Below are 16,416 nucleotides of genomic sequence, written 5' to 3' on the forward strand. Positions count from 1 at the left end.
CTGCAGTTAGGGATTTTTCCAAATATTCTGGAGTAATGATGTCAGTTTGAGGACTGAGGTGCATCTGATGCAGGCCATAGTATTTCCAGTTACTTGCTCTGCATCTGAGAGCTGGACAATGAATAAGGATGACAGAAAAAGAATTGATGCCTTTGACCTGTGGTGTTGGAGAAGAGCACTGAACATTCAATGCATGACCAAGAGAACAAACAGATGTGTCTTGGAAAGGGTACAGCCTGAGTGCTCTTTGAAGGCAAGAATGATGAGGCTTGGTCTCACATACTTTGAACATATTTCTAGGAGGTGCTATTTCTTGGAGAAGGACATCTTGCTGGGCAAGGTGGAGGATCGTGAAGGAAAGGAAAACCCTCAACCAGATGGATGGACACGATAACTGCTGCAATGGGCTCTTGTGTGTCAGGAAGTGTGAGGACAGCACAGGATAGAACAAGGTTCAAATCTTTTGTTCACAGGGTTGCTATGAGTCGTTACTCAATTTGACAGCACCTTACAACAGTAACAATATAAGTTAAGCAAAAAAGAGGTGGCCTGTAAGATCTATACACTCAAAATCATTACCATTAAGTCAGACACAATTCAGTAGTTTTTTTGGAGGTTGTAAAGGGCATATAAAGAGACTGCCCATCTTTTCTTTCACAGAGCAGCTGGTGGATTTGAACAACCAAGGAGATGCTGCCTATGAATGAGCAGTGCAATTCCCTTTGGACTACACTATGTAAGATCTATATAAAAAAATCAACAGAACCTCAAGAAAGGTGAGTTTACAGTGACTTAAGAATGTTCTCACTCAGCTTACTGCATACAGATCCCTGGCAATACTGAGTAAACAAGAGTTGGTAGAAACTTCATTCTGTAAACATCTTGGGAACTGGCAACGTGATTAAGCAAAGCACATGAATTTTAATGTTAAAAGTAACATGACAGAGATACATAAGGGAGGGAAACAGCACTATTTTACAAACAGGCTGGCATACTTAAACAACAGAGTAGGTTCAAAATTAATACTTAATTTTAGTATGTTTAGCACAGTTACCTTCAATGAAAGCCAACCAAAAAACATTTTTTTAATTAGAGTTATCTGACCTCAGTAACTGTCAAATCTTCTTAAGATTATTTCCTAGGAATTAAAGAGTCCAGTGGAGGAAACTGGAAGCAATGAAGGCAGAAAATTTTGACAAAAGGAAAAAATTACTATTCAGAATTACCTTTTTAAAGTTCTTATTTACAAAGGGAGCTCTGGTGGCCTAGTGGCAAGAAGCTGCACTGCAATCTCAGAGGTAAGCGGTTTGAATCCACCAGACGTTCTGCTGGAGAAGGAGGGGCAATCTCCTCCTGTACCAGTCAGATCCAATTTGACAGTACACACAAAAAAGAAAATTATTTTAAAAAAGGAAAAATAAAGTTCTTATTTACAGATATTTAGGTTAAAAAGAGGGAGACAATTGCTTAAGCATGAGGTTATGTGTAAATGTAAAAGTTACAAGATCCAACAATTTACCTAGAAAAATTATTAGAGAAACAACTGGCATATCAAACTATATGCCCAACTGTTGGAACTCATAATTTTCTATATATTGAAAATGGACTCTAATTTCCTTAAATTCTTTCCACTAATTCTATATGTGCAAGCTGTACTAGCAACTATTCTGTTAGGAAATGCCATGTACAGTACCATTACTGTAGGTGAGCGATGACTCTCAGCATATTTCTATTATGAGTCTCAAAGTTAAAGACGGGACAAATTAAAAACAAGTCTTTCAGTGGAGAAGGAGAAAGTCAAGGGAACTCCTTCCTACAGTCCTCTATGTTCAAAAGAGTTTGAGGGCATAATCAGACGTGTCAACAGACATGACCATAACATGACTTAACGTGACCTTACAAAGTAATAAAAGCTGCTTTGTGTCCACAATCCCTAGGCACAGATTTTATGTTTGTTTTTAATTTCTATCCAACTCTGGTCTAGTCATTTTACAAAAAGACTTCAATTCATACAGCCACTGTTCTACCTCCAGCATTTGGTGGCAACTTTTGTCAAAGATGATGAGGAAATGACTCATGTATTAGAGAAGATCACGAAAGAAAAATGTCCATTAAGCAAAGTTATATTTTTATAAGAGTACTGAATGTACCATGGACTGCCAGGAAAACAAACAGATTCATCTTGGAGAGGATTAAACCAAGCTACTCCTTGGAGGCAAGGATTCTGGGGCTTCGTCTGACATACTTTGAACATGTTGCCAGGAGGGACGGGTCCTTGGAGAGGGACATCATGCTTGGGAGGGTGGAGGGACAGCGCAGGAGGGGAAGACCCTCTGTGAGATGGATTGATTCGGTGACTGGGGTAATCGGGATGGGTGTGTCAGAGGCAGTGCGGTTGGCACAGGATAGAGCAGGGTTTAGGGCTGCTGTGCATAGGGTCGCTATGAGTCGCAAACGACTCGACGGCACATAACAACAACAACAATATGATTTTACAAAAATTAGGAAGTATAAAAGGTATGGAGATACTGTATTTTTACATAATAAATAATTTTAATTTTTATGTAAGGAAACAATTATTTTGCCTTTCTCCAAAAACCTTCTTGAAAAAGACACTTAAATGTAAATTAAATTCAATTCTAACAAAAAAAAATTCTAAATTATTTCAGCTATACATTTGTCATACTAAGGTCATTACCATCCCATTACTGGGGGAAAAGTCTCAAAAGACAGATAATTTTTTTGTAAAGTCACTAAAAAAATGTATTCCTATATGATTAACTCTAAATTTTAGTTACCAAAGAAGTGCACAGATTAAAAACAAAACATCAACAAAATCAACTCTTAAAAACAAGACAGAAAATACAGTGGAGGAAAAGGCAAAGCATAATAGGTGATAAATACTACAATTACTTCCCAATTTAAATAGTTGTTTAATACAAGAAGCATTGATTTCTATCAGTTTCATTTCCTTTTCCTTTCTCAGATATTTTATTTAGAGTGCAAAATGCACAATACGTTAGGATTTATGAGGGATAAAGGAAAAGCAGGAGTTAGCTAAAGCTACAATTAAGAACAAAAGTTCCTCGATAAATGGGTTTATTTTAATGCTGAGAGAATATGGTCCTTTTAATCTCTATTACACAAAGAAATGTGCTGTAAAAACTAAGAATTTTATCTTATATTCTGAAGATAGTTTCATTTGCATAAAAACCACCAAATGAATTAACTTATAAACAAATTTTACCTTCTCTTTATGGTGCTCTTAATATCTGAAAATTTTACAAATGCTTAAAGATGGGCTAAACTCAACATAAATGCTGTCAGATGGAGATTATTTTGAAATGAATATTCCTCAACATCATTCATGTTTGCAAAAATTAAGAGAGGAGTATAGGAAATTTTCATATATTATACAAATATAATTCATGTCATAAACTGCTAGGTCCCTCTAATCAGGTCTTACTGCAATACAAATGTAAGGCAACCCTCGAAAACATCACATTTCATTGAACTAAACAGATCCTAACTGAGAAATAAAGCTACTTGGGATGTTTAATAAGTTATTCAATAATTTTAAAGTCATATCAGGAAATATTAAATATCTATGACTCATTTTACTATTCTTATGTACAATTTGAGTAATTCAAATAACAAAAACAATCATTAATTGAAAAGAAAAATTTTCCTTGAACACCAAAAATGCCAAAAGTGGAAAGAACAAAAATCAGAAGGCAGTGGAGAGGGCAGTTCTTTATAGACTTAACTACATGTTTTTGAAACATCCAGTCACTTCAAAGTAAAGAGATTTGAAAATTTATAATGGTGATTCTGAAAGGTATATTTAAAAACTATTAAAATGGAAGATTTTGTTATACGTATTTTACCACAATAATTTTTTTCTTTAGGTAAACTGAATCTGTAATCTGTCTAAAGACAATTTCTACAGTCAATCCAAATACCATAATATTTCAAGCAATTATTCTAAACCAGATGATATATATGATTTCCTAACTACAAAATTAGAAGCTTCCTATGTATACCTTTGGTGTACTTATATTTTGAAAAAGATGTGTGTGTGTGTGTGTGTGTGTGTGTGTGTGTACATGTATGTATATGCTCCTTTGCTCCTGCTGAATAGCAAGCTTATTGTGAAAGTTTGAAAAAGTCATCCTAAAAGTAAAAAAAAAAGGAAAGAAAATTACAATTAAAAGTAACAAAGATATTTCTTAAAAAGATTAATGTTTACATAATTAGATCAATCAAAAAGTTCTATTTTGTTAAGAATTAAATTATCACATCCTAAAAACTCAAAAACCCAAACTCAGTGCCATTATGTTGATTCTAATTCATAATGACCTTATTGGACACAGAACTGACCAATAGTTTTCCAAGGCTATAATCTTTACAGATTGCCAAATTTTTATCTCAAAAGAGGCACTGATCGAAGATTCAAACTACTGACCTTCAACTGAGCTCTAGTGGCGTAGTGGTAAGAAACTGTACTGCCAACACAACAGTATGTGGTTTAAATCCACCAGCTTCTCCTCAGAAGATGGGCAATCTCCTCTTGTGCCATTTACTGCCTCTGAAAACCCTCTGAAGGGTCAGCTATGAGTCAGTTTAGACTCTGGTACACAACACCACTAACCTTCAGGTTAGCAACCTGGTGCTAGAACTCTTAAATCACATTCAAATATGCTATTTCTAGTCAATACTTTATTCTTATTGCAACAAGGGGCTTGAGCCCAGCAGAGGTTATGAAGATGACATAGGATGAGGCAAGGTTTCCATCTGATATACAAAGAATTAATATGGTTCTCTCAACTGCACCTAACAATTTCATCCTATAAAAATCTCAGTCCAGAGCTAAGTCCATCATATAGCTCCAAACATTCTGTTCTCCAAAAGATCCAGTTTAACATTTGCTCCCTTCTAAAGTTAATTCACATGGTTTAATCAACCTTGACTAGTCTATACAATTTTACCAAGAGCTCTGCATACATGTCTTGTTCCCACTCACATTATTCACTACTAAATATGTAAATAGTCAAATATTTACTTTCAATGATTAACTGTAGAAATCTAAGATTTTTATGCATGATATAAAATAGTTATGAATTTAAAGAATAATATTCCTATATCCCAAAAAGATAACACAACTTGCAATCCTCATAATGATCATGTTATCTACGAGGCAGCTGAAAATGAGTGGTGAATGCAGCCTATCACCATCAAACTTCTCCTCTAGTTTTTTTGTTGTGTTTTTGGGTTAGTCTGGTTTTGGGGTTTGTTTGTTTTGGGGCTGCTTGTTTGTTTGTAGGAAGGAGAGTTCTCAGATGAGCAATATCAATCCAACACTGGAATACTACTCAGGAGCAATGATTTTGAACACTACTACATTAAACTTGGGAGAGACTAGAGAGCATTATGCTGAGTGAACTAACTCAGTCTCATAAGGACAAATACTGCATAAGACTATTATTATAAAAATAGAATGATAACTAAAATAAGTAAATATGTATGGATAAGTAAAATATGTATGGGAACCCAAGGGGGGAAGGGCTGGGAGAGGAGGGGTGAGGAAGGGTAAGGGTGAAACCACAGAGTTGCACAGTGGGGGGGGGAGAGGGAGCAGGGGAAGGAAATGCGAACGATCTGGGTGAAAAGACAGGGTAATGATGGGCAAGGTCCAATGGTTATTAATTTTAGAAAACATTATGCATGAAAATGATTTTATGAAACACAATATGAAAGAAAATAGTGTAGAACACAATGTATATGAACTTTGTAAGCAAACCAATAAAAGGGGAAAAAATAAGCTATAGGAAAAAAATTAAGTAGGAAGGAATTCTCAATAGCACAGTGAGGGAGGCTGTACATGTAGGGGTAAAGGTGGGTGGGCTTAAATGTTCCTGTTACTTTTAAATGAATAAAGATAACTGAATGTAAAAAGAAAACCCCTGAGAGACCATTGTTACTTTCCTCACCACTCTTGATCCCTAAAAATTCTGCTTCTCTCACAGGAACAAGGAGATTAGGGGGGAAAAGGGATGAAAAAGGATATTCCATGGAAAAAAGAATAAGAAAAATGAGGAACTAATAAAGCCTTCAGTATACGTAATAATAAGATCATGGACAAGGGAAAAGACCATTTGGTAAGAGCAAGTTTTTGTTGTTAAGTGCCATCGAGTCGAGTATGACTCGTAGAGACCCTATGAACAAAAGATCAGAACCCTGTTCTATCCTGCACCATCCTCACACTTTCTGACACACAAGAGCCCATTGCACAAGTCACCATGTCAATCCACCTGGTTGAGGGTCTTTTTTTCTTTCACCAACCCTTCACCCTTCTGAGCATCATGTCCCTCTCAAGGAATAGCACCTCCTAGAAATATGATCAAAGTATGTGAGGCAAATCCTCACCTTTTTGCCTCCAAAGAGCACTCTGGCTGCCCTTTCTCCAAAACATATCCGTTTGCTCTACTGGCCGTCCATGGAATGCTTAATGCTTTTCTCCAACACCACAGCTCAAAGGTGTCAATTCTTTTTCTGTCATCCTCATTCATTGTCCAGCTTGCAAATGCATAGCAAGTAATTGAAAAGACTATAGACTGAATCAGACGTACCTTAGTCCTCAAATTGACATCTTTACTCCTCAATAATTTAGGTAAGTCCCTAAATGCAGATTTCCCCAGTGCAATGTGCCTCCTAATTTCCTGACTGCTGATACCAAGGGTAAGAGCAAGGGAGACTTGTTATTGTTCATTAATTATGCAATCTTAAAGTGCCAAAGAGAAAGGGTATGACTTTGAGGAATAAGGTGGGCCTGACTCAAGCTTTGGTGTTTCCAACGCCTGGAATTGGGACGAAGTATAAGGTAGACAAAAGATGAACTCATGTCTTTGAAGTGTAATGCTGGCAAAGAAAATTTAATATACTATAGACTGTCAAAAGAATAAACAAATCCGTCTAAGGATGGCAGCACTTAGTTCTGGATACGTTGTGCATACTGTCAGAGGTTCCAGTCCCTAGAGAAAGACATGTTTGGCAAAGTAGAGGGTCAGAGAAGATGATGACCTTCAATCAGAAGGACAGACACCGAGGCTGGAACAATGGGTGCCAAGCACAGCACTAGGTGAAAAAGGGGATGAATCAAGTAGTATTTTGCTCTAGTGCATGCTGTTGCTGTCATGTGACGTGGAGTTAGAGCCAACTCAGAGCTACCCTCCACCATGTTTTCCAAGGCTATAAATCACACAGGAGGCGACAATCCATCATTCTCATGCAGAGCAGCTGGTGGATTTGAACCACCTGCCCTTGGGTTGACAGTGAGTTGTTATGTGCCATCAAGTCAGAAGAGACTCAGAGTTGACCTTCTAGGGATTTTCAGAGTCCTTTGTCCATCTTTCTCCTGTGGTGTAGCTGGTGAATTCAATCCATTTGCCTTTGTGTTGGAAGTACCACTCCTTGCCCAGTAGGTCATAAGAGTTCCTCCCTCCCCTCATTTAATATAAAATCTATTTTTAAAAAATTCTTTCTGAAAATATGATCATTCTTCCCATTGTTGATATGCTCTTTATTTATACTGACATAAAACCATTAAGTCACATGTGAAATAACTACAAAATTAAAAGACACACTTCACCAAAGAAGACATTCAGATTGCCAACAAATACAGGGAGAAATGTTCAAAATCCCTACCTCTAAGAAAGACAAAAATCAAAATAACTATGAGATATCATCTCACTCCAGTAAAAATAGCAAAATTCAACAAAGCAGAAAACAAATGCTGGCGAGGTTGTGGAGAAACTGGAACCCTTATTCACTGTTGGTGGGAGTGTAAAATGGTGCAACCACTATGGAAGGCAGTATGGCGCTTTCTCAAAAAGTTGTAAACAGAAATACCATTTGACCCAGCAATTCCACTACTGGGAATATATCCCAAAGAAACCATAACTGCCACCCAAGCAGATATATGCAAACCCATAGCTTTGTTCACAAGAGAAGGAGTTAGAAACAACCTAAGTGCCCATCAGCAAACAAAAGGATAGAGAAATTGTGGTATATTCACAATGGAATACTATTTGCATTGAAAAACAAGAAACTCATGAAATATTATACAAAATGGGTGACTCTGAAGGGCATTATGGTGACTGAAATACCTCAGTCACAAAAGGACAAATATTGCATAGTGCCACTGTTGTAAAATGGGACTGACATTGGGGTTGGGGAGAACTTAACAAAAGAGCAGATAAATAATATATACTGCATTGAAATAGATGAGGGGGAGAACTGTTTAAAAGGAATATATGATTAAGTATTATTTTCATTACAAGAGTCCAGAATAAGAGCTGCATAGTAAAGTGGGCTTGGGGGGAGTGGGGGTAGAAGGATTGAGTAATAATGAAAGAATTTTCTTTTCTTCAAAGAGAAAAGCAAACTGGTAGGGAAGAAAGTGTGCAACAATGTATGAACGGAAATCCAAAGTCTCTGTAAACTTTCCTTAACATTTAATAAAAAGAGAAAACTCAGAAAATAAATTAAAAGACAAATTGTACCACCACTATCAAGTTGGTTGACAATCACAGTAATTCTGTGTTGGTTTCCAAGATTGTAAATCTTTACAGACAGATGTTTCAAATCTTTCTCCCATACAGTGGCTGGTGGATTCAAACTGCTGACCTTTTGTTTGGTGCCCCCATAACCACCACCACGATTCCTTATGTATACTCCAACTCATCTTTCATCTCTAGTACTCCAAGTATGCTGCCTGGAGGAATTTCGGTGTTCTCACTTTTACTTTCCATGCAGTTTATATGTTGTTGTTGTTGTTATGTGCCGTCGAGTCGTTTGCAACTCATAGCGACCCTATGTACAACAGCCCTAAACCCTGCTCTATCCTGTGCCAACCACATTGCCTCTGACACACCCATCCCGATTACCCCAGTCACTGAATCAATCCACCTCATAGAGGGTCTTCCCCTCCTGCGCAGTCCCTCCACCCTACCAAGTATGATGTCCCTCTCCAAGGACCTGTCTCTCCTTACAACATGTGTCAGACGAAGCCCCAGAATCCTTGCCTCCAAGGAGTAGACTGGTTTAACCCTCTCTAGGATGACTCTTGTTTGTTTTCTTGGCAGTCCATGGTATATTCAATACTCTTCTCCAGCACCACAGCCCAAAGGCATCAATTCTCCTTCTATCCTCCTTAGTCACAGTCCAACTCTCTGATGCATAACAAGTGACTGCAAAGACCAAGGCCTGTATCAGGCGCACCTTAGTCTCCAGAGAGACCCCGTTGCTCTTGAGTACTTTAGAGAGGTACCTAACCGCAGACTTTCCCATCGCAATACGTTTTTTGATTTCCTGGCTTCTGGTGCCAAGAGTGTTGATCGTGGAGCCAAGCAAACTGAAGCTGTGAACAATCTCAATCTCTTCGCCATCCATCCTGATGCTACCAATTGGTCCAGTGGTGAGAATCTTTGTCTTCTTGACATTGAGCCTCAGTCCATACTGAAGGCTGCAGTCCTTGACCCTCTGCAATAAGTGCATGAGGTCCTCCTCAGTTTCAGTGAGCAAGGTTGTGTCATCTGCATAACGCAGATTGTTGATAGATCTTCCACCAATCCTAACGCCATGCGTCTCCTCATAGATCCCAGCCTCTCTGATAATCTGCTCTGCATACAAGCTGAAAAGGTATGGAGATAGGACACATCCCTGGCGTATATACCACAACAAACGTTGTTTTTAAACTTCTCAACTCACTGTTTCATGGCCCATCTGAGAATTAATGACTTTCCTAGAAAGACACCACACATGAGAAATACACACAAGATGTCCTCACCCTGAGAAAATCCTCCTCAGCCAAACAAACAGCTCTCGCTCCAGCACCTCTTCTCCATTCATTGTGGACTTGTGTGTTTGCCCACCTCCATTGCTCTGACCTTGGAGTTTGCACAGGATACAAGAAACAAAACCAAATTTTAAATAATCCCTTGTGTTCTCCCCATGCCTCACTTACTATTTCAAGTTACTGTTAGTGTTACATGTCACTATTAGATACTGTGAGCCAATTACGACTCCCAGTGACCCTACAGGACAGAATAGAATACTTAACTATTGGGTCACCAGACTTAACTTACACTCACTGCCACCGAGTCATAAAGCCATGTCACTACCAAGTCTCCAGCTGGTTTTCTAACGTGGTAAATCACACAGGAGGGGACTGCTCATCTTTCTTCTGAGGAGCCTCTGGTGCATTCAAACAACCAGAGAGGTGTGGTATTTGGGTTAGCAATTTAACTCCCTCAGAGAAGGCCACCAAAGTGTCCTGTAATAGTAGTTCCCCAAGCCACCAGTTGCTAACAATGAGCAGTTATATCAATTTAGTGGGTCACAACTAGCATTCTTCCTTAAAAATAAGATGACATACAAAATACCAAAACATTTCACAAAGTCACCATTAGGTTATGGAATTTTGTCATTTATATAAGAGTGCATTAGACCATGATATAGAAATTTGTATCTTCTGGCCTTTCATTAGGGTCATGGCAAATAAAATCTACAGTACAGTGGACTACAGGAATAGTCATGCATTTGGCTGCTAACTACAATGTTGCCATTGGAAACAACTCCTTGGGAGAAAAGACAGTAAAGATTACAGGCTAAAAAAAAACAACACACACACAAAAAAAAAACCAAACCCCAAAACACACTATGGGACAGTTCTACTCTGTTCTATAGGATCACTAAGACTTTAAATTGGCTCCACAGCACAAATACAAGTTGATATAAAGTCTTTTGTTTAGTCTACAAAGCTCTCTAAACTTGGCCCATGTCTAAAGATCTCTTGTATGCCAAGGACCACAAGCAAGATAAGCTTGTCACGCCAAACCTATTTGCTGTTTCTCGTCTTAGTGATTTCAATCACTCAATTTATTCCTTTTGCTTGGAATGTGTTCTCGTTTGTTCAAGATGCCTACCTCTACTTATTTTTCAACATTTAATCTCCTCCACAAAGTCTTTTTTTCTTTCTTCACAAGCTAATCAGGACACACACACACACACACACCCGTGACTCAAGAATGCCTCACCTTACGGACCTTCTGGCATTTCACTGTACTTTTTATATCAAAGCTTGACTATCTTCCTCACTTTAGGACTACAGACCCCTTAAGGGGGAAAGGGCACATTTTATTAGTCCTAATCAGCAGTCTGAGCCCTGTACAGGTCACAGAGGCTCAAAAGTTGGAAAAATGAACAAACATTAAAGCGTCTACCATATAGTCGAAACCGACCCATAGCTGACCCTCCTGTGAGTTAACAAAGGCAGTAAATCACATGGGAAGAGACTGTCCATCTCCCACAGGCAGGTGGCAGATTCAAACCGCAGACCTATAAGTTGGCTGCACAATTCCTTACCACTGAACTACCAGAACGTCCTCTAATTTCTGCCTCTAGGGATGAGAACAGGGTTTCCTTTATAACAAAGCCCATTAATTCTGCAGTGCTGGAGCAAGATCTCCACATTGTTGCTACAAACTCCACCCACCCATCCCAGACAACTGCTCCTAACAGTGTGAGGCTAAAAGAGGTGTCAGCTTCCTGCTCTTCATCAAGGAAGGGACTCAGTTCAGATTGCAATGCTGCAGCCTTCACTTCCATGCCTCCCACAAGTTATCTGGGAAGAGGAGAAGCAAGGTTCAGAGGTTCCTGCAGGCAGGTGAGATCAATCAGAAACTGCACTGGCTAAGTTCATTAGCCAGGAGAACTCACGTTTTATACAACCAGATCCCAGATCTCATTTAAGCACCTCTGGTGGTACAGGAGTTGAAGCCACAGGGACTGAATTTAGTTGCTAACCCAAAAGGTTCAAAGTCATCAACTGCTCCTCTGGAGAAAGAGAAGGCAGTCTGATTCTGGCTTTATAGCCCTGGAAACCTTAGAGAGTAGTTTATTCTGTCCTGCTGCTGTGAACTGGAATTAGACTGTACAGCAGTGGGTTTTGGTTTTTAGCTTTAATTGGAGAGGGGCTGTCTAGACTCTTGTTTTTGGCACTAACTTGACAATATGATCTAAGCAACAACTCAGAAGGCAGCATGAAGTAACTGGTGAAGTTACTGAATTGCCGCTGACTACTGATTAGTATGCTAGCTCTGAAATAGCAACTGACTCACTGCTCTCACTGAGAAGCTACTTTGGGGAGAAGGGGAGGTCAAACCAAATAGGGGAGCACCAAAACTTTGACGCTTTTCACAAACTTCATCTTGTATCTATGAATGCCCTAATTTCTAAGAGTCTGATACAACAACTTTACAAGCTGATACTTCAGCTGTCTTCTCTGCAATTAAAAACAGTTCGTGCAGCATCCAAGATACTTTGACAGACTCAGCCAACTGTCAGTTTCAGCTGTTCTTTTCAGTTCCACCAGAGTTCATAAATCACTATTTCAGGAGCCTTGGATTTTTTTCTTCCCATCTAATCATTTGTTTTCTTAAAACCTTCTTTGCTTAAACTTTGTCCTTAAAATTACACCAATTAAGAGGAGGGAAAAAAGAGACTAACGCTAGCCAAAAACGTATTCATTACATGTGACATTTCTCATTCACAATATTGAATTTCAGATAACCTGTGAAAATAAGGTAATTTAAGACTGCCTGGGTAAAAATTTAAAGCCCATTTCAAGTTCTGTTTCCTTTTGTTTTAAATAAGGTACAAGCAGCTATGCACATTACACAAGCATTTATTATATATAAACATCTACAAAGATTGGAACCGTGCTCAAATGCTTTCACCTCTTCTAGTCTAGTTCTAGAGAAATTTCCTCTCAGCAATTCAGATGGTAAAAGTCTCTACCAATGAAATGTGTCAGAGAGTAAATAAACTCATTTCTAAGTTATTATACCTAAGCATCTAAATGTGTGTTGTGTAAACTGTGGAGGGACTTATTGTTACATTTTAAATCATAGTTTCTTGGACATTTTAACTAAAATGATGGACATTCATGTGGCTTTAAAGCTATGGAAAACAGAATTTTTTTTCCATGTTGCTGCACCATGCTTCAATCTAGAGAATGCCACTGTCAATATGAAAGAAAAACTGTCACTTGATTATTTTACTCCAACATGTTTTAACCTGTTTAAGAGCTGCAGATTCTCATGAGACTCATGTTTACAGAATGGAAACGTTTTTAACCCTTCTCAACTGAGTTCTTTTAGTGGTAACAGTACATAGAGGTTAGGTAATTTGTTGGGCACATTTACTTACTAAAACCTACACCGGAAAAAGAACGAGGTATTTTAATAGCTTAGTACCTAAATCATGAGTTACATACTTTTTCATGATTAATAAGTTAAATTCCATGCAATTAAACCAATTATCACTGTTTTCCATGCAGTCCTATGGGAGGACTCCTACAACCTCTGCTCTAACCTCTGAAAGTTGTTCAAATTAATAAACTTCAAATTCTAACTCCAGTCAAAAGGTAATACTGCCAACAAAATTCTTCCTTCCAAACAAAAGTTTCAAGAAGTATGTGCACATCTTAAATTGTCACAAAGAAATTCAGAAACCATCCTTTTACTATCTGTTCAATTATATATTTCTTTAACCATACACGTGCGCACACAAATGTCTGCGATCGAGAACATTCTAGAAGTCCCTCCTTGATAGACTGCATCAATATGCAAATAAAACGACCATAGCGTTATTATTCCACAATGTATTTCCTGCTTATGTTAGGAAGACCCTTTTACATTTTATCAGGCTACAGTGTGAAAAGAATAATAAGGTTGGAAAACGCACTGACTGGATGTGTATCTGAAAGAATGGGTAGGGCGAACATTGTTAATCATAAACTAAAGACCTGAACTCAGGAGAAGTAAAAAAAACGGGCAAAAGTGAATAGGTGTCTTCCACAATAAAAGCTTTTTCCTATTCAAGTTCTGATTTCCTCCTGAGTGCACTGTCCTCTGGAGATCGCATCAGAAAACTTTCAGATTTTCATTTAAATCTCCCCAGTAAATGAGTTCCAGCTCCGGGATAGTCAAGGGCAAAGCAGAGGGCACAACGTGAGCAACAATTTACAACGGACCATTTGTAAAGACTGTCAGCTAAGCGCTCGTGATAGTCCCTTTGTGCAACTGATTACTCCGAAAGTATGGCGAGAATGCAGTGGTTGGTTCTTCTCCAAGATACCGGCAACCAAAAACTCAAGATAACGTGATTTTGATTACAAACTGATGCAGCAGCTCGTGGAGAACGCGTTTCCTTCTTAAATAGCACTGACAACACTACCTTGGGGTTCTTAATGTGACACTCGCCGTTCCTTAACCACGACCTCCTGCTGTCACTTAAATTAAAAAAAAAAAATAAATTCAGAGGTTAGCACACCTAGCTTTCAGAAGTGTAATCAGCTCAGCAAGAAGGTGGCAAAGCCACTTGAAAACACAGAACACAGACAATTCACACACAGAAACAGATTCGTGGTTGTGTTGAGAAAAAAAAAAATCTTACCCCATTTTGCCCAATGAAAACTTGCTCTGAAGTTTCTGCTTTTATGCTACAGAACGAACTTCAAAGGAATTTCTCTATTTCGCAGTTGCTTTTCTACCCCCGAGGTCCTTTTCCGGAGGTATTTCAAGGATGCTCAAAGTTTTCCTCAAGTAAAAGGGTTGCTTTGTTTTTTTCTTTCTTGTAAATATCAAAACGTTCAACACCGAGGTGGCATTTGCTTGTCAAGAGTTCAAATGCTGCGCGGAGGAGACGGCGGTCAACTCTTTTCCACAAAATGAGTCTACACGCAGGAAAACGCCGGTCAACTCTTTTCCACAAAATGAGTCTACACGCAGGAAAACGCCGAATCCGACTTCACCGAGTCCCAGAGAAAATGAGTTTGCTGGTCTTTTCCGCTCATGTCTTCCCTGCCACTCGGGGAGAGAGCCAGGTACCTCGGCCGCTTCGGTGCTACTAAGGCTACGGGTTCAAATTTCTCCCCTCTAGTCCCTGGGGGTGGAGCGTGCAACCCAACGCGACGTGCACTTTAACGATCCCTACGGGAAAATAAAAATCCTAAAAGCAGTAATGCCGATGCTTCCCTACGCTCACTTTAGGGGGTGGGGGGAATGTATAGAAAAATCCCCTGGAAGTGCAAATCCGGCAGCTCGCGACGTGCACAGCACTCCACATCGGAATCTTGTCTTTTTAAAAATATTGTTTCCCCCCCCCCTCTTAAGACTCAGAGCAGAGACGAGGTGGGGAGGAGGAAGAGAAGACTGAGCAGGATGGACTCATTCTCCAGAGGAGAATAAACGGAGCCATTTCCAGGCTGGCAGCAGGCTGGGGGCGCAGCGCACGCCGCGGAGCAGGGGGAGGGGGCCCGATCCCACCCCCCTCAGCCCCTTCCCGCCCCCCGCCGCCGAGCACAATGGAGCCCGGCTCGCGCCTGGCCCTTCATTCGCCGCCGTCCTCTCTGGCCCCTCTCTGGAGAGCACAGCAGGTCTGAGGTTCGCTCCGGCAGGGAATGAATGAATCAAGAGAGCCGAGCTTCACGCTTCCAACGGCCCCCAGCCCCCAGCTCCGGGGCAGGCTGAGCGGCCACAGCGGAGATGGCTGGAAGGGTCGACGGGCGGTAACGCCGCGTCGGGGCCAGGGGATCGGGGCTACAAGCCGCGGGAGAGCCGCTGCTCCAGCGCCCCCACCCCTGCTCCTCGCCTCTCTAGCTCCGCACCGCCGCCACGCGCCGCCTCACATTCCCTGAGCCCTAGCGCCGCCACCTCACACCTCCATCACCGCCCGCCTCCGCCGGCTTCCAGCTCAGCCCGGCAGAGCCGAGCCAGCCCAAGCGGCCTGAAGCCCCGGCTGCTGCCTCTGCCTCCACCGGCCGGCGGCTCGCAGAGCTGTAGGCGCCGCTTCCCTGGTCAGCGCCGCCGGCGTGAAGCGAGCGCGGCAGCCGAGCGGGCTGCGGGGGGCGGAGGAGGGGGCGGAGAAAACGAGAGGCGCTAGGGTCCCTCCCCCCTGCTCGCGGGAGGGGGCGGGAGGCTGCCGCCGCAGAGCCGCGGCCGGGGGCTGAGGGCTGGGACGCTGATCCGTCTCGTGGGCCCGGCGGGGCCCTGCGGGGAGCGGGAAGGGGCTGCAGCCGCGAGGGTGGAGGGGTGGCTAGTGTTCGGGGGCTGAGCCGGCCCTCGTGGGGAGCTAGGCCAACCAGTCGGCACGTCCGTCAGTCGGTCCTTCCTTCCCCCCTCCCCTAGTGGCCAGTGGCGGGCGGGCCGTGCGCTCTGCTCCTCCGCTGGCTTCTGGCGCCGCTCCCGGCCACCAAAGCCTCCTCCGCTCCCCACACCAGGTGCTCGCGCTGTGTCTCCATCCTCCCCGCAGGAGGACCTTTAAATAGCAACGTCAGCGCGCTTCTCTCCGCAC

The 16,416-nt window shown here is 41.2% G+C and overlaps 1 protein-coding gene across 3 annotated transcripts in view; it reads right to left on the reverse strand.

The window, feature by feature from the left end:
• HOMER1 (homer homolog 1 (Drosophila)) overlaps window positions 1–15,631 on the reverse strand; it is a 167,687-nt gene extending 152,056 nt beyond the window's left edge. For all 3 annotated transcript variants that reach the window (XM_006889848.1, XM_006889849.1, XM_006889847.1), the window contains exons 1-2: window positions 14,859–15,631; window positions 14,518–14,824 (exon numbers count right to left, since the gene is read on the reverse strand). In XM_006889848.1, the coding sequence (XP_006889910.1) occupies window positions 14,518–14,522 (5 nt within the window). In that variant the 5' untranslated portion in view covers window positions 14,523–14,824; window positions 14,859–15,631. The remainder of the gene's footprint in view (window positions 1–14,517; window positions 14,825–14,858) is intronic.
• Window positions 15,632–16,416: the final 785 nt, after the last annotated feature.

The sequence above is a fragment of the Elephantulus edwardii genome, unplaced genomic scaffold (assembly GCF_000299155.1).
Source record: "Elephantulus edwardii isolate Elephantulus edwardi_28Jun2011 unplaced genomic scaffold, EleEdw1.0 scaffold00082, whole genome shotgun sequence".
Lineage (NCBI taxonomy): Eukaryota > Metazoa > Chordata > Mammalia > Macroscelidea > Macroscelididae > Elephantulus > Elephantulus edwardii.